The sequence below is a fragment of the Hypanus sabinus genome, chromosome 23 (genome assembly GCF_030144855.1).
Source record: "Hypanus sabinus isolate sHypSab1 chromosome 23, sHypSab1.hap1, whole genome shotgun sequence".
Lineage (NCBI taxonomy): Eukaryota > Metazoa > Chordata > Chondrichthyes > Myliobatiformes > Dasyatidae > Hypanus > Hypanus sabinus.
In genome coordinates this window covers 21,422,185-21,441,610 of record NC_082728.1, presented here as the reverse complement: position 1 = coordinate 21,441,610, position 19,426 = coordinate 21,422,185, and the positions used below count along the sequence as shown (strand labels likewise).

General features: G+C 38.1%; 1 protein-coding gene across 1 annotated transcript in view; it reads left to right on the top strand.

Moving 5' to 3' along the window:
- The window catches only part of gaa (alpha glucosidase), a 62,121-nt gene extending 43,188 nt beyond the window's left edge, over positions 1-18,933 (top strand). The window contains exons 11-20 of the mRNA XM_059948512.1: positions 2,837-2,921; positions 3,119-3,236; positions 7,378-7,511; positions 8,438-8,589; positions 10,473-10,621; positions 13,162-13,303; positions 14,051-14,149; positions 15,664-15,828; positions 17,273-17,425; positions 18,368-18,933. Coding sequence (XP_059804495.1) covers positions 2,837-2,921; positions 3,119-3,236; positions 7,378-7,511; positions 8,438-8,589; positions 10,473-10,621; positions 13,162-13,303; positions 14,051-14,149; positions 15,664-15,828; positions 17,273-17,425; positions 18,368-18,430 — 1,260 coding nt within the window. The 3' untranslated portion in view covers positions 18,431-18,933. The remainder of the gene's footprint in view (positions 1-2,836; positions 2,922-3,118; positions 3,237-7,377; positions 7,512-8,437; positions 8,590-10,472; positions 10,622-13,161; positions 13,304-14,050; positions 14,150-15,663; positions 15,829-17,272; positions 17,426-18,367) is intronic.
- Positions 18,934-19,426: the final 493 nt, after the last annotated feature.

Here is a 19,426-nt window from a genome sequence, read left to right as displayed (position 1 = left end):
AGATCAGGAAATGCTATTGTTTCCAGGGGTTTTCCATTTCCAGCCCTATTGCTCATAATCACCTTTTTTTACCTACTACATACGATTCAGCATTCCAGGTTTGGTATAGGAAGGGCATTAGACATTTTGAAGATCTTTTCATTGATAATCACTTCGCTTCTTTTCAGCAGCTCTCTGTTAAGTTCAATCTGCCCAATGCTCATTTTTTCAGATATCTCCAAATCCGACACTTTATTGCTCCTTTAATTCCTAACTTCCCTGAAATGCCTGCGAAAAACGCTATGGACCTATTTCTTTCCATGAATCCACTAGGTAAAGGCCTAATATCAATCATCCGAGATAAACTAGTGGCCTTACGACAGGCCCCCATGGATAAAATCAAAATGGCCTGGGAGCAGGATTTAAATATCTCCTTATCTGAGGAGAGCTGAGATTCAGTTCTCAAATCGGTTAACTCAACCTCTCTTTGTGCTCGCCACTGCCTTTTACAGTTTAAGATTGTTCATAGAGTCCATATGTCTAAATCTAAACTATCTCGATTCTACCCTAGCGTTAGTCCGCTCTGTGATAAATGCAAGAGGGGCGTGGCCTCTCTCATCCATATGTACTGGTTCTGTCCTAGCTTGGAGAAATTCTGGAAAGACGTCTTCACTACGTTATCGTGTATTCTGAATCAGCACCTAGAACCAAACCCCTTAATTGCTCTGTTTGGTTTTTGGGGCGAGACAGATTTATGTCTGGGTCCGACCAAATGCCGAATATTATCCTTTGCCTCTCTTCTGGCTAGACGCTTGATCCTCCTCAGATGGAGAGATGCTGCCCCGCCCACTCATGCTCAATGGCTTAACGACATCATGGCCTGTTTGGACCTCGAAAAAATTCATTATTCAGTTCTCAATTCGGATCTAAAGTTCCATAAGGTCTGGGGACCTTTTATCGAGTACTTTCATAACCTTCCTCTTGACTAGGGTTTTTTTTTTCTTTTCGGTCCCGTGCTTTCAGCTCCTTTTTTTTTTCTGGTAGAAGGCATTATTACCCTCTACTGCTGAGTGTATTCACAGTCTGGGAGTTTGACTGTCCTGACTTATACTCTCTATATTGTGTTGTGGTTGGTTTGGAGTTGCTGTTGTTTTTTCTTGTGTTGTGGGGCTTGGGGAGGACACTAAGCTTACTTGTCTTTAATTTAGGTGGGGTTTTTTTTGCTAAATTCTCTTCCTTTGTAGCATATTGTTATTGTATGCTTAATTTTGCACTGTTTTAATGTTCCTCATTGGGATTTGGGGTTTTTAATTAGTAAAATGTTTTGAAAAACTAATAAAAAATATATATAAAAAAAAAGGAGGGAGAGAAAAACTGGGGAATTATAGACCGGTTCGTCTGACATTGGTGGTGGGGAAAATGCTAGAGTCGGTTATCAAAGATGTGATAACAGCACATTTGGAAAGAGGTGAAATCATCAGACAAAGTCAGCATGGATTTGTGAAAGGAAAATCATGTCTGACGAATCTTAGAGAATTTTTTGAAGATGTAACTAGTAGAGTGGATAGGGGAGAGCCAGTGGATGTGATATATTTAGATTTTCAAAAGGCTTTCGACAAGGTCCCACACAGGAGATTAGTGTTTAAACTTAAACCACACGGTATTGGGGGTATGTTACTGATCTGGATAGAGAATTGGTTGGCAGACAGGAAGCAAAGAGTAGGAGTAAACGGGTCCTTTTCAGAATGGTAGGCAGTGACTAGTGGGGTACTGCAAGGCTCAGTGCTGGGACCCCAGTTGTTTACAATATATATTAACGATTTAGACGAGGGAATTAAATGCAGCATCTCCAAGTTTGCAGATGACATGAAGCTGGGTGGCGATGTTAGCTGTGAGGAGGATGCTAACAGGATGCAGGGTGACTTGGATAGGTTAATCGAGTGGGCAAATTCATGGCAGATGCAATTTAATTTGGATAAATGTGAGGTTATCCACTTTGGTGGCAAGAACAGGAAAACAGATTATTATCTGAATGGTGGCCAATTAGGAAAAGGGGAGGTACAATGAGACCTGGGTATCATTGTACACCAGTCATTGAAGGTGGGCATGCAGGTACAGCAGGTGGTGAAAAAGGCAAATGGTATGTTGGTATTCATAGCAAAACAGGAGCAGGGAGGTTTCACTGCAGTTGTGCAAGGCCTTGGTGAGACTGCACCTAGAGTATTGAGTGCAGTTTTGGTCCCCTAATCTGAGGAAAGACATTCTTGCCATAGAGGGAGTACAGAGAAGGTTCACCAGATTGATTCCTGGGATGGCAGGACTTTCATATGAAGAAAGGCTGGATCGACTAGGCTTATACTCACTGGAATTTAGAAGATTGAGGGGGGATCTTATTGAAACGTATAAAATTCTAAAGGGATTGGACAGGCTAGATGCAGGAAGATTGTTTCTGATGTTGGGGAAGTCCAGAACGAGGGGTCGCAGTTTAAGGATAAAGGGGAAGCCTTTTAGGACCGAGATGAGGAAAAACTTCTTCACACAGAGGGTGGTGAATCTGTGGAATTCTCTGCCACAGGAAACAGTTGAGGCCGGTTCATTGGCTATATTTAAGAGGAAGTTAGATATGGCCCTTGTGGCTAAAGGGATCGGGGGTATGGAGAGAAAGCAGGTACAGGGTTCTGAGTTGGATGATCAGCCATGATCATACTGAATGGCGGTGCAGGCTCGAAGGGCCGAATGGCCTACTCCTGCACCTATTTTCTATGTTTCTATGTTTCTATCCAGGCTTGACTGTGTGCAGCATTTTTCTTTAGGGCGACATTTGCCGCAAAACTGAAATGAATTCTTTCTTTCACAGGATATGAATGAGCCATCCAACTTTGTTACTGGAGCAATAAATGGCTGTCCAGACAGCAATTTAGAAAACCCTCCTTATGTACCAGGTAGAAGTGATTTCATTAGAAAAAACAGGAAATGCCTTTCAACACTTTCCTGCCAGAAATGCCTGTACCATTGTTGAGAAATTTTCTGCATTTTTTTAATATGTTGATTTATCTGTTTGGTGTTTTGAACATTTTATACATGTAAGCATTTAATCAGATTGCTACAAAAATAACTGCTGTCTGTCTGTCTGCTGCAGGTGTAACTGGGGGATATCTGAGGTCCCGCACGGTGTGTATGACTGGAAAACAATATCTGTCATCCCATTATAACCTGCACAACTTGTATGGATTAACTGAGGCCATTGCTACTCATAAGTGAGTGACAATCATAATAATTATGCATTAATCCTAATGGGCATGGGTGCAGTAATGAGTGTAATGAGACAGAGGTTTATTATACTGAATGTTTTAAAGGTGTTGCAGCACAAATTTTGTTCTGTGTTGCTTTTTATTTGAGAGTATTGGTATTCTTCAAGTGCAATCTTTGACAAATGGGTAAATAGGCTGTTCAATCTAATGTGATGCAAAGGGCTCACTAAATGCACACAAGTAAGCACCTGCAACGTGATTTGCATCTATAACTCTTCTAAACACCATGTGTCATTGTCAAAAGTGGATTTTGTTAGAGCGAAAGAGAGATCAGACAACTCTGCAAGAACCAATTTTCAAATTCACTATGTTCTTAGTCTGAATGTGATGGTGATCAGGTACATTCTCTGAATTATTTGAGGATTCTTGGTCTTTAATCAACATGACATTAGGTTCTGGTTGTGTTCTTTCTTGTAAAAAAACACAATATATAATTTATGTTTCAGTTTTCATGTGAATGTTGGATATCCAATGTTTTCTGCCTATGATGTTGCTGCAAATGTTTTTCATTGTAAATGTGCTGAAGTATAGTTGTGTATATGACAATGCTTTCTACTTTGACTTAGACTTGATTCTGCTGTCAGCTGTGTAAGAGTCAGTGTTATTGCATTCCCCCAAACCCTGTTATGAATCACACTTGTATCACTGTTCTCATGATTACTCTCCAGTGAATGATCTGATCAGACTGAGGTGTGGACTGTGACTTGGGAGTATGCAATATTTTTGTCTGCTTCGGCTTTCTCCAAGTTTTAGCAACATCAGTACCAATGTTTAATAATGTGGTATTGGAGGGTGCTAAATGTGACTTAATCTGTGCATTGTAATTCTCTATAAATGAGGTTAGAATATGAGCAAGATGAGGCAGTTAATGGGATATGCAGTTGAAGTCAGAAATTTACATACAGTTAGGTTGAAGTCATTAAAACATTGTTTAACCACTCCACAGATTTCTTTCTTTTTCAATCTTTTTATTATTATTATTAATATCAACAAAATAAAATTGATGCATAGATAATGGGATTACAAACATACACATTTCAACTGAACATGAAAGAATACATAAGCAATGGTTACAATATAAATGAGTATTCCCAAATCATGGACGATACAAGTAACAAATAAACCTAAGTATATCATAATATATATTTAAAAAAAACAGAAAAAAGAAAAAGAAAAAAAAATATGCAAAAAAAACCTAATCTAATAACTAATAAGGAAAAAAACGAAAGGAAAAAAACGAAAAAAGAGAAAAAGAAAAAATGGGAAAAAAAGGGCTGTTTAAAATCTCACAAAAATACAAAATCATCAGTGTCAACTCCGATCCTCTCAACATATATAAAATCGAAACTGGAAAAACAAATAGGCTTGGAACAGGGTCATATTACATCATATGAAAATATTAAATAAATGGTCTCCATATCTTTTCAAATTTAATAGAAGTATCAAATACAACACCTAATTTTTTCTAAATTTAGACATAACATAGTTTGAGAAAACCAATGAAATTCGGTAGGAGGATTAATTTCTTTCCAATTCAACAATGTAGATCTTCTAGCCATTAATGTAAGAAATGCAATCATTCAACAAGCAGAAGAGGATAAATGGAGTGAGTCCATCATTGGTAAACCAAAAATTGCAGTAATAGGATGAGGTTGTAAATCAATGTTCAATATTGTAGAAATAATATCAAAAATGTCTTTCCAATATTTTTTCAAAAGCGGACACGACCAGAACATATGAGTTAAAGACGCTATCTCAGAATGACATCTGTCACAAATAGGATTTATATAGGAATAAAAATGAGCCAATTTATCCTTGGACATATGAGCCCTATGCACAACCTTAAACTGTATTAATGAATGTTTAGCACATATAGATGATGTATTAACTAATTGAAGAATTTTATCCCAATTCTCAATAGGGATAGTAAGGTTAAGTTCTCTTTCCCAATCATTTTTAATCTGGCTCTGAACATATCTTCATAATTATATTGTAAAGTTTTGATATTAGCCCTTTCTGAGAAGGATTTAGTTCAAACAAATTCTCCAAAATACCTGAAGACACAAAATTTGGAGAAGTAGGTACAGTATTTAAGAAATTCCTAATCTGTAAATATCTAAAAAAAAATGAAATCTAGGCAAATTATATTTATTAGATAATTGTTCAAAAGACATAAAACAATTATCTAAAAATAAATCGGAAAATCGTAGTAATCCTTTAGTATTCCAAGCTGAATAAGCTTGGTCTATAATAGAAGGATAAAAGATTTCATATTAGCAAACGAAAGTTTTGGCAAGATGTTGAGGATATCTACTTTGTGCATGACATGAGTAATTTTTGCAACAATTGTTTATAGACAATTTATTTCACTTTTAATTGACTATATCATAATTCCAGTGGGTCAGAAGTTTACAAACAAAATCAAAAGAAATCATACATATTAAAGTTATTATGAACTCCATGGAGCATGTGGGGATCTTCCGATATCCAAGCATCCTTTCTTTCTTTCTTTTTTTTCTATAGGGATATGTTAGGGGGGAGGGGGGAAGGGTTGATAATTTTTTTCTTTCTGTAACCTATTTGAAAATTCAATTAAAAAAAATTAAAAAGAAAAAAAAAAAAGAAATCAGCCAAGGCTTCAGGAAAAAAAATTGTGGACCTCCACAAGTCTGGTTCATCCTTGGACCAATTTCCAAATGCCTGAAGGTACCACGTTCATCTGTACAAACAATAGTATGCAAGTATAAACACCATGGGACCATGCAGCCGTCATACCGCTCAGGAAGGAGACGCATTCTGTCTTCTAGAGATGAACGTACTTTGGCGCGAAAAGTGCAAATCAATCCCAGAACAACAGCAAAGGACCTTGTGAAGATACTGGAGGAAACAGGTAGACGAGTAACTATATCCACAGTAAAATGAGTCCTATATTGACATAACCTGAAAGGCTGCTCAGCAAGGAAGAAGCCACTGCTCCAAAACCACCATAAAAAGCCAGACTACATTTTGCAAGTGCACATCGGGGCAAAGAGCTTACTTTTTGGAGAAATGTCCTCTGGTCTGATGAAATAAAAATTGAACTGTTTGGCCATAATGACCATCGTTATGTTTGGAGGAAAAAGGGTGAGGCTTGCAAGTCAAAGAACACCATCCCAACCGTGAAGCATGGGGGTGGTAGCATCATGTTGAGGGGGTGCTTTGCTGTAGGAGGGACTGGTGCATTTCACAAAATAGATGGCGTCATGAGGAAGGAAAATTATGTGGATATATTGAAGCAACATCTCAAGACATCAGCCAGGAAGTTAAAGCTCGGTCGCAAATGGGTCTTCCAAATGGACGATGTCCCCAAGCATACCTCCAAATTTGTGGCAAAATTGCTTGAGGACAACAAAGTCAAGGTATTGGAGTGGCCATCACAAAGCCCTGACCTCGATCTGATAGAAAATTTGTGGGCAGAACTGAAAAGTGTATACGAGCAAGGAGGCCTACAAACCTGACACAGTTATACCAGCTCTGTCTGGAGGAATGGAACAAAATTCCAGCAAATTACTGTGAGAAGCTTGTGGAAGGCTACCCAAACCGTTTGACCCAAGTTAAACAGTTTAAAGGCAATGCTACCAAATACTAACAAAGTGTATGCAAACTTCTGACCCACCGGGAAAGTGATGAAAGAAATAAAAGCTGAAATAAATCATTTTCTCTGCTATTATTCTGACATTTCACATTCTTAAAATAAAGTAGTGATCCTAACTGACCTAAGACAGGGAATGTTTTCTGGGATTAAATGTCAGGAATTGTGAAAAACTGAGTTTAAATGTATTTGGCTAAGGTGTATGTAAACTTCTGACTTCAACTGTATAAGGAAGAATGAGGTGTACAAGTGCAGATACCTATAGAACCCAGTGAATAAATTCTGATCTTTTAAATTAAATAAGTATGGTAGCATGACAGCAATAAATGGCCCTGGGAATTGGTATTGAACTCAGCATGTCAGGCAGCATCTATGGAGAGGAATAAATGTTTCAGGCCAAGACCCTTCATCAAGTCTTCAGTTTATGTTACACAATGTCTTCTTTCTTTCGTTTAGTGCATTGATCAAGGTGATTGGAAAGCGTCCTTTTGTGATTTCAAGGTCCACATTCCCCAGTCATGGTCACTATGCTGGACATTGGACTGGGGATATCAGAAGCAACTGGAGTGACATGTATTACACCATCCCAGGTGTTTTGGCTTAAAGTTTTGAAAATTACCTGATAAGTTAATTTCCTTTCTATAAGGACGTTGTCTGTCTGCTAAGCATTTAAGGAAGGGGCTCCCAACCTTTGTTTTAATGCATGGACCCCTATTATTAAGCAGGGAGTGCGTGGACCCCAGATTGGAAACCCCTCATTTAAGCACTTTTCAATTTTATTTATAGAGTTATGTCTCCTTTTCAAAAGCTATGAGCTGTAGAATATAGTTTTAGATTTACATTATTATGGTTTTAATCATCTAACTTTTAATATTTTCTATCAGAAATGAAAAACTGTGAAGTGTTTGGAAAGAAAGCATTTAAATTATAATTGGTTTATATTAGAAGTTGAGAAGTTGATTTTGTGTAGCATTTAATACTAGGATGTAATTATGACATTCTAGTGTTGGTTCCAGCTATTGATGGTAGAATGGTGTTGCAAACTACATAGATATAAATAATGGCGAGGTACAAGAATTGTTTATACAACGTATCTTGCTAGACATACACAAGGTGAAAGGTTGTTCATGAAGTATAGCATCTGTATATTTAATTTCTTAAACAATTTAGACTTTCTAACTTGTTGAATGTTGCATAGATGAATCAAGCAACTTCACTAGCAGACGATGGAGCAAACAACTGCTCTCAGCCTCTGCCTTTTCTATATGTCCTAGCCACTGACTGTAAGTGACAATTCTCCGTGTTTTAAATTTCTGCTGCCTTCGTGTTTCTGCATTCTGTCAAAACTGAAGATGCAGCATGTATTATTCCACCTAAGAATAAATCCCTTTTATTTCTAGGCTCTGATTTTTGTTTTATTTAAAATAGCATAGTCATACAGTGCTTTTTAAATAGTGTACACTTTAATTATCAAATGTGGAATGTGAGAGATGATTTTTTTGTGCTATCATTACAGCTGTACTGCTGTTTAATATGTATGGAATTCCTCTTGTGGGAGCGGATATCTGTGGTTTCGGTGGAGCCACCACTGAAGAACTCTGTGTGCGCTGGACACAACTTGGATCATTCTACCCATTCATGCGGAATCACAATGCCTGGAAAGAGCCGGTATGTATTATTTTAAAATACTGAATATTTAACACTGTAAGATGCAGGAAATTGGTTCATTGTTTATTACTATTTTTGTGCTAAAGGATATGATCCACACCTCTGTTAATGGAATAGGGCAGCCTGTAAAGTAGATGCTTACTGTCTATTTTAACTTGTAATGTATTTGCTTTGGCACTTATCATTTCCATGAAATGACATTGTAATAAACAAAGAATTAACTTATTTTATTTTTGATGTGTATGATTCAGCTGTGCAATTTGAATGTGAGAAGTTCATTCATAAATCCCATTATCGCTCTATATACAGTTTTCTCCACTGTGATCCCTTGTTTCTGGATTACAGACGTTTCCTCATTTGTCAACAACAGTTTCATGACTGGAGGCAATACTTTCAAAAAGCAAAGAGAAACAATCAAAATCAGGTTTAATATCACAGCCATCTGTCATGAAATTTGTTGTCTTTTGGGCTTTAGTACAATGCAATACATAATAATAGAGAAAAAACTACTCATTACAGTAAATGAGTGTATGTATAAATAGTTAAATAGTGCAAAAATAAAAATTTTAAAAATATATTGAGGTAGTGTTCATGGGTTCAACGACCATTCAGAAATCTGGTGGCGGGGGGAAGCAACTGTTCCTGAATCATTGAGCGTGTGTCTTCTGGCTCCTGTACCTCCTTCCTAATGGTAGCAAAGAGAACAGGGCATGTCTTTGGGTGCTGGGGGTTCTTAATGATGGATGCCACCTTTCTGAGGCATTACCTGGATCCTGTGGAGGCTAGTGCCCGTGATGGAGCTAACTGAGTTTACAACTTTCTGCAGCTTATATCGATCCTGTGAAGTGGACCTCTCTACCACATGGTGATGCAGCCAGTTAGAATGCTCTCGACAGAGCATTTGTAGGAATTTGCGAGCGTCTTTGGTGACGTACTAAATCTCCTCAAACTCCTACTGTCATGCCTGGTTTGTAGCTGTATCGATACGTCTGGCCCAGGATAGATTCTCAGAAACGTTGACACCCAGAAACTTGAAATTGCTCACTCTTTCCACTTCTGGTCCCTTTATGAGTACTGGTGTTTGAATATTTGAAATAAAGATGACAGTAGCAGTTGCTTAACCTGCACAGGGCTTAATGTTTCGAGTGAGCTTTTGGATATGTGTTCTGCTTATGAAGTTTTATCTATTTTCAACTAAAGGATTTAATTTTGTTAAAGGAGAATGACAAATGTGAGTGGAATCATTTCAAGATTTGGTGGTCTCCTTGTCATACTCTACTATTTGCAGAGAAATGTTGGGAGAAAAACATAGTACTTGTGCCTCCTGCCAAGCTACTATAGGGAGCTTATGTTCCTGGCATCTCAAAAGAATCCCTCGCAAGCTCTTCAGCATGTGGTGAAGAGGAATATGCTGGAGTCTGGTCAAAAGTTGCATTAAAGCCTTCATTCACAGAAGCACACATAGTGCAATTCATTCGTGCAATGCATAGCTGAATAAAACTGATCGTGATCACCAGTTTGCATCTTCATAAATGGATGTAGAAGAGCTCCCACTTAATACATAGCACTTAAATGCAATGAATCTTTTGATATGAATATCACAGATTGAATTAATTTTAATCAGCACTCTTAACCTCCCCCCAGTCACCCTCACTTCCTCCCTCTTTACCACCCCCTCTCCTTGTCTCCTTATTAGGAAATACCTTTAAAGGTCTGCCTGAGCATTTGAGGCCTCTTCTCTGGCAAGCTCCCTGTGAATAGCTATTGGGATTTATCAGCTGATCAATTTGATGATATTGAGGACTAAAGTGTGAGTTAATATTTGCCCTTTGATAGGAACAGCGATTTAAAAATAAAAATCCATTGCGTATTTTGTTTTTCAGTCTCAGGAACCATACGTCTTCAGTGAGTCAGCTCAGTCAGCAATGCGGAAAGCTCTCTTCACCAGATACATGCTGCTCCCTTTTCTTTACACACTTTTCCACAAGGCACACACTGCCGGAGAGATGGTTGTTCGGCCACTGTCATTTGAGTATGTTGCCTTTTTAATAAAGTCCTGCCGAAGGATTTCGGCTCGAAACGTCAACTGTGCTTTTTTTCCATAGATGCTGCCTGGCCTGCAGACTTCTAGCATTTTGTTTGTGTTGCTCGAATTTCCAGCATTTGTTAGTAAAGTTAGGAAAAGGCAATTTGGCCTACTGAGTTTCTTGTAGATTTCAAACCAAATCCCCCAATTATTGTCTTGATAGTCTCTGTCTCACCTGCTTGCTTACTCACACCACACTTATTCTCCTACCAGTCACCTTCTGGTAAGGTTAATTTATTTTAGCAAATTAACCTAACAGCCAACATGCCTTGAGAATACAGGAGAATACAGAATGCACTGGGGAGACCCACAGTTACAGGAAAAATGTGTAAACTTCACATACAACACAGGATGTCAAAATCAAAGCTGCATTCCTGGAGCTGTGAGGCATTTTCACTGCCTGCAGCACAATAGGCCATGTCACAGATATGTTTTGGATTATCCAATCATGTCTAAGTTTTAAATATAAGTTTCTCTATGAGTTGATTCAAAATTAAAATGTGTGTCACTAGAAACCCTGATGTATTTATATTTTACATAAAATATAGGAACTAGGAGCAGGAGTAGGCTATCTGGCCTGTCATGCCAGCACCCCCATTCAATAAGATCATGCCTTATCTGGTTATGGACTCAGCTCCACAAACCTGCCTTTTCCCCATATTTTTATTTGCATATAAAATACAGTCCCTCTTAAAAACAAAATAAAATAGAAAATACAGGAAGATATGTATTTGAAATATTCTGCTCCCAGCATTTTCTGATTTTTAGATTTGCAGCATCTGCAGATCTTTCGGACCTTCTTAAATATGACTTCCTTGTCCTCGACTGCTAATGTTGCCCAAATGGAAGAAGTAATTTTCTTCTTGTGTAGAGGGTTCCATTGGCCCTGGGGCTTTTGACCATTTGTAAATTTGTTAATGAAAAGAACCTTATTGGGAAAGGAAGCAGTTTTGAGCATGTTGACTTGCAAGCATGTATGGCAGTTAGAGGTTGTTTATTATGATATAGAGAAAAGTTTGGAAGATTAGACTGGAATACTTGTTGAATGCTGAGTAGTTTATGAAATGCAGAGAGATTTGAATGCCTCTAGGGTGTGTAAAGATTAGTTAGGCTGTTTGTTTCTCTTGAATGAAAGAAAGCTGAAGTAAGACTTAATCAGGGTAGAAACAAATAGATTGGGACAGAAATAATGCCTCACTGTGCCAGATACCGAGGCATAATCCTAACTTTTTGTGCTGTCTGTGTGGCATTTGCACATTCTCCCTGTTACCATGTGGGTTTTCTTCAGGTGATCCAGTTCCCTCCCACATTTCAAATCGTGCATGTTGGTAGGTTAATTGGCCACTGTACATAACACCGATTCCTGGAGAGGGATGGGCTCCACCAGGGTTCAGATGCCCAAGACCCTGGGGTTATGATGAGCAATCAGCAAAATTAGATCGGCAGAAAAAGCTTGTCATGACGGCGCCCCGACGACTCCACCAGGAGTTAGGGACGGGGACACACACACACACACACACACCCCCAGTATATGACTGAGTGGTAGAACCTGAAGAGGATTGATGAGGACTTGAAAGGGATTGAGGATTGATGGATTAGTTGAAATGGGTGATCCTCGGCATGCAGTTGGTGAGTTGAAAGGTCTATTTTCATGTTGTTTCTCTCTGGGAGTGTATTATTAGACAGTTACAAAGACAAAACCATTGAGATTGGTGAACAAGTATAAGGAAACCCCGTAGCAACTATTCAGGGTTTGGGTTAGAGGCAGCTAGAGTGCAGCTGTGAGTTTCTTTTACTAACGAAGATATAGTTGTGTTCAAGGTGATGCAGCTGGGAATGGTTAAGAGAAGATGGGATGAGGAGACTGTCCTGTGGTGAAAAATTGATAGGGTTGGACCTGTAATATCATAAATTTAAAAGCGTTGTAGATCAACTTTTTAAAACAAAAAAAAAATCTGAGAAGAGTTGACAAGGTAGATAGTAAAAGGTTCTTTCTCTATTGAGCTAGAATTAGTCAGGAATAAGGCGTGAAATAAAGATTTTTCATAGTTTTGTGAATCTTTGGAATTCACTGCAGAAGAAGCCTACTGATGTTCAATCATTAAATTGACTTAAACTGGAGATGAATAGATTTTTGGGAAGCAGAATATTTTGGGGACCAGATATTAAAGTGGATTTGCAGCAAGGGACCAGCTATTGTTCTGTTGAATAGTACATTATGTTCAAATTGTTTGAATAGTGGACCCCTACACCACTGCCTAGTTCAGCAGCATACCCGAGTTTAGAAGTGTAACTATGTGATCAAGAAATATTTGAAGCCTTACTCTTTCTGAAGTACGTGTATCTATACCATCAGTTATTTTTATGGAAAATATTAAGATTAAGATATCAATTTAGTGTACATTTTATGCCTTTATTTGAAAAGGAATATACTTCAATTGTGTTGGTCTTGTATAGATAATCAGCATTCTCTTTCTTGAACTTAGGTTCTCTCAAGATCCAAATACCTGGAGCATTGATCGTCAGTTTATATTGGGGGACGCCCTTCTCATCAGTCCAGTATTAGAGCCTGAAACAGTGGAAGTGTCTGCCTATTTTCCCTCTGCTACATGGTATAATCTGTACAATGTGAGTCATGTTTCTCATTCTTCAATACTTCTAAAAGCTCTTATAAATACCCATTTTTTTAATTTGGCCTATTTTTAGTACTATTAGATGCCTGTTGATGTTGATTGCATTTATATAATTTGGTATATTTGTTTATAGTTAATTCTATATAATGCTTATGAATTTTAATTTTTGTCTCATTTTAATGATATTGATTGATCTTTGCACTCTATGTAAAACACTTTGAGGCTGCATCTCAATGTATGTAAGGTGATTTATAAATAAGGCTGTTATTAATATATGATCATGGGTAGCAAACAACATCAGATGTCCCCTGTTTACTGTGTCTGTGTCTGTGGCACAGCTTGATCTGAGATGTCATTTGAATAAGTTTGTTGATTTGTGCAGTCATCCATTTCTTGCCTTCCCTCAAGTTTGTGTGCTCATCGATGCGACCTGCCAAGCTAATTATTATGCAGATTTTTTTTTGTTATAGTTAACGGGATAGGAGGAGTGGTGTTCAGTTTTTTTAAAATGTTTCATTCTAAGGAAGTGTAAAACATTTGCATTGCAGTATCCAGACGTGGGAGTGTTCAACTCCATTCAAAACCTATCTCTACAATCCAGAAGTTATATAGTGGATGATATTTGGTTAAATAGGTTTGCCCCAGCTTACCCCTAGTATTCTTATTTCTGTGTAAACAGCTAGAAATTTGTCTCATTGTAATATCTTTCTCCATCTCTCATCTTGTATATTTCAATGTGTAGGGTTCTGCTATTCATAGCAAAGGCCAGTACATTATACTAGAGGCACCCTTGGATACCATCAATGTCTATGTGCGAGAAGGCTGCATTTTGCCACTACAAGTAAGTGTATGCATGTAACTTTATCTGAAGCAAGGTTTAAGTGCAGCAGGAATGCAAAACAGGTGAAAATATGTCAGTGTCAATTTGGGCATCTCACCAGCTTAACTTTATTGCACCTCTGTCAAGGGTGAATTTTATCTTTAACATATCTGTACTTGAATTCTTTCAGATTATTTCTTGGGTTTTTAACACATTTTGATGTTTTATATCCTAATTTACAGAATTAGAAACCAATGATTCAGTTTGTATTATGGATTCCTGTGTTAGAGTCGTGGAATCATACAGAACAGAAAAGGTTTTTCAGTCTACCATGTCTGCATCCGCTATTATACTCATCTAGAATCAGGTTTAATATCACTAGCATATATCATGAAGTTAATTGTTTTGCAGCAGCAATACATAATAAAAGCTATAAATTACAATAAGTACACATAAAAAGAAAATTAAATTATATAAATAATGAAAAAAGAGAGGGAAAGATGGTCCTCATGGGTTCATTGTCCATTCAGAAATCTGATGGCGGGTGGTAAGAAGCTGTCCTGGAACTTTGAGTATATGTCTTGATGTATCACCTCGTTAGTGGAAATGAGAAGAGAGCATGTACTGTGTGATGGGGGCTCTTAATAACGGATGTTGCCTTTTTGAGGCATTGCCTTTTGAAGGTGTCCTGGATGCTAAGGCTAGTGCCCATGATGGAGCTGGCAGAACCCACAACTTTCCCAATAATTTGCATTTAATCCATAGCCTTCTATGCTTTGGCTATTCAAGTGCTTGTCCAGGTGCTTCTTAAACGTTGTAAAAGTACAAGCCTCCGGCACCTCCTCAAGCAGCATATACCAGATTCCAACCACTCACTGTGTGGAAAATTACCCTTTTTCAATCTTTTTTAAAACCCTCTTCATCTCAATTCATACGTCTTCAGTATGAGATGAAAATTAGTTTATTATTGTCACAGGTGAAAAACTTGACTTACATAGTGTTTATACATCAGAAATCATCACGCAGTGCATTGAGCCAGAATGAGGTAAAACAATAATAATGCAGAATAAAGTGTAAAAGCTACCAAAAAAGTGCAGAGCAGCTAAATGATAAAGTGCAAGATCATCATGAGGAAGATAGAGGCCAAAAGTCCATCTTATCATACAAGAGGTCTGTTCAAGAATATGATAACAGTGGGACAGAAGCTGTCCTTGTGCCTTATAATATGTGCCTTCAGGCTCTTGTTTCTTCTGCTCGACGGGAAAGAGAAGAAGAGAGAATATACGGAGTGGGTGGAGTCCTTGATTATGTTGACTGCTTTAATGAGGCAGCGAGAAGTATAGTCCATAGAGGATGCTCTTGCCATCTGCTCGGTCAACTTCATAATTTGTTGTACAGGACTGACTTTTCCCCTGAGAACAGCTGAATGAATAGCTCTTTCGTGTATCAATCATGCATTATAAATACTTTTAGAAGTGCTGATTTGACTCCAGAACGTATGAATAACAGTTGATATTATCGTGTATTTTGTTAAGGAGCCCAGTAGAACAACTGCTGTCTCTCGTACAAACCCATTTCATCTGATGGTGGCACTGTCTGATCAAGGAGTTACAAGAGGAGAACTCTTCTGGGATGATGGTGACAGTCTACTGACTTATGAAAAAGGAGACTATACTAAAATTATCTTCCTTGCTAAAAATGTATGTATAGCTTATTTCAGATACTCATTAATCATGCCATTAGAGTTGAATCATATCCATGTCCTCCTCTCGATAAACTACAATGACTGTTTAAGCGCCAACATTTCTCTGAACAAGTCACTTCTACTGTTTTACTTACACAAAGAACATGGAAATTGGGAGCACCAAGAATGGTGTACTAGTATGGTTTTTATGCGTTACATCCACATCTGTTATAGCTGTGGACCAGCCATTGCAAGCTTCAGTCTCACTGAAGACTCAACTCTAGGTACTAGTGCATATATATTGCAAATTTTTGCTTCTTTGGAGTGCATGAAAGAAATGCAGGGAGCTAGGCAGTGGGATCATCTTGGGGCCTGTGATGGAAGATGAAACTTGGCTGGTTTGAGGTTGGCATTTTGAGTGCACAGGGGACTAATCAGCAATCAAAATCTCCATCAGCAATCAAGTGGATCAGAGGGCTTGGGGAATGAGTAATCAAGGTTTTGAGAAAATGGAAGAGCTAGGGAATGGATATGGTGCTCTAGACATTTAGGCGTTGTGCCAACTGGAGTGCTAGTGAAAAGTTAGTAGAAGGAGAGATGGTTGTCGTAGTTACTCTTGTCAGAGAGAGGCCTTAGATAAGTAATGCAATTTAGCTCAGCAGGATTGCAGTCCTATGTAGCACAATTGTTCCTGGAGTGATCAATAACAATTAATTTCTCCAGCAATGCTTTACGAAAGGAGTCATTTAGTGTGTGTCAAAAGCAGAAATTGCACTAGAAGCACAAGCATGGCTCATGGCTCAAATTCTGGAGTGACAGGAAACAACCTAGCAGAAGTTGTTATAGCACAATATGGGGTCGCTGAGTGAAGACCGTTTTCATTCATATAGTGCTGAAAAGAATGGTGCCATGCAATCAGATTTCTATGCTGTTAAGCACACAAAGGAGTCTGATTAAATTGCCTGTGTAAGTCTCCCATAATGTGGCAACTATTATAAAAATGGTCCAAACTCAATCTGCACCTCATGATGTGTGACCAATTGAGCACCATCAGCTGCAGGTAGAAAAACCTACAGGACATTGCAAGGCTAGTGAACAAAGGACAAATGTTGATTACAGGAAATTGGAAAATTCATTGGAAATCATAAATAGCAATTTGAGCTCTAAACAACCCAAGTTATAGGCTTTGCAGATGTTAACCTGTAAATGAAAGGTGTATTTTCTTTATATGTACTTCAAAAGATTTTGTTTAATTTGCATTTCAGTACAGATTTGCAACTTTATATAATTTTTAATGCTGCATTTTGTTATTTGTTGACACATGATTTTTTTCCTTAGTCTTATTGAATTGAACTGCTTACCATTTTATAAGCCAACACCTTTGAGAAACTGACATGTTGCATGGACACTTGATTGGTACACTAACTTATTTTAAGCTCTTTTTTTATCTTCACCCCCAGAATATGCTGCTCAGTGAGATAGTCCATTTGAACAGCCAAGTGGATGACCTACGTTTACATGAAGTTACTATTTTTGGAGTTTCTAATCCCCCACAGTTAGTTACTGTTAATGGGGTCTCAATCTCAGACTTCTCCTACAGGTTGGACACAAAGGTGAGGACCTAAACTTGGTCTTACTTACTGCCTGTTATGTCACTGGCATCTAGGGCAGCTCTGGCAGTGTTCAAAGCTGCCTTCATCATGTCAGTAGCTTCTCGGTTTTCATTACTGTCAGCCATGCAAGTCCCGGATGGAGACTCAAGAATATTGTTGCACTCAGATGTAGAAGGATTCTTTATTGCTGTTTCCGTAAGTTTTGTTTTACCGGCAGGGATGTTAGTTCTGAACTGAACCCTCGAACCTGGAGGACCAGTGGGCCGCTCATAGGCTGGACTCTACCTTTGACCTGTTTGGCATGGGTAATCTTGACATGATTACCGAGAGCCAAAGCATAAAGCCCTGACTCCAGCCAGCATAGTTCTTCAAGTCATTGAGGCACACAAGCCTCCAAACTGTGACAAACTCGGTCTGGATAGCCTTTTATCAGATTTTAGAACAGAAAGGAAATGGAGTTAAATTTGGAAAGTATTGCTTTTTCACATTCTATCAATCTGCTTTCAGTTGATACTATTGACATCTTCCTACATGCAGTTCCAAAGAGTCTAGGTACTACTTGCATTACCTCACAAATTGACTGCTTTCAGCAGAATTTGCCAGGTTGTTTGTCTTTAGTAAGGGTGATACTAATGGATAGATACTGCTAAATTTGACCTTGACCTCACAGGCAACATTCCAGAGAGTATTTTCCCTGAACTTGGTAAACACAGCTGTTCAGTGCATACGAGTGTACTAGTGTGGGAGATAGGCAAATAGATCTGCATTGCCTCCAAGAATCACCTGGTTATGCTAATGAGCTCCTGCATGGAGTTTAATTACATTTTATAATACATGATCTCTACTTTTTGTTAAATAATTTTGCCTTTTACATTTTGAATAAAATCATTCCAGTGTTGGTGTTCATTATGTTCACGTCATGCACTTGGATTTTCTTTTTAGGTGCTGACTTTGCAGAATCTCTCTATCCTCATGGAAGAGGAGTTCACAATTTCTTGGCTATAAACAAAGTGGAGTTGCTTGTGAAAAGAAGGCGGCTACTGCAACAAAGTCAGAAAGGGCTAAAAAAATGATAATTAGAGAAAAAAATACTGTTGCTGGAAATCTGAAAGAAAAACAGAGAGTACAGTAAACGTGCGGAATGTCAGACGGGATCACCAGGAAAAGAATCTGAGTTAATGTTTCAGGTAGAAATGTCAGAGGAGGTGCCTCTGAATGAAATGTTTTATTAATTTCTCGTCCCAAAGATGCTGCCTGACCTGCAAAGCATCTCCTGCATTTTGTTTCTTGTTAAAAGAAGCGATATTTTCCACTGACTTGCAATCAATAGAGGGAGAGTAGCCCATGCCCTCCAAATGAAAACTAATGTTTTAAATTTTGCATGATTGATTTAATGGTCCATTTTTACAGTGTATATATTGCATAATGCAAAGGATTTTTGATTGAAACTGCCAAAGTTACTTAACTGCAAACTTGAATGAAAGCAAAATAAAAGCAACATGAATGTATATTATTTTTACAATTGATTTTAATTAGTTTTCCTGCACATGGCATCAACACCAGACAGTAAGTACATACGCAGCCTCCAACTTTCCTTACATTTGCAATCAGATCTGTTCGAAATGCCATTTCTTCATACATGTAGCTTTAAGGCAGTGTTGTGGGGCATAGCTTTATGCCATTGTCATAAGGAACAGAGAAAGCAGTATAGCCCAGAAACCAGCGATGTTATACTGTACCAGCCTGCATATGTATTCTGTAATACCATCTTGTCATAAGTAAGGTGCTTTCCGTTTCACTAAAACCAGCTATCATATTTATAACACACGGCTACTGAAACAAAAATGACTGCAGGAACCTGTCAGCTGCACCGTAGACCGAGATTGAAAGAAATATTGTTTACCCAGGCACTTAACATCGGAGTGTGGAAGCACAAGGCAACAATTTAAAATGGTAAAAAGTACAGTGGGATCCCAGTTCAATACCGGGTTAGATAGCAAA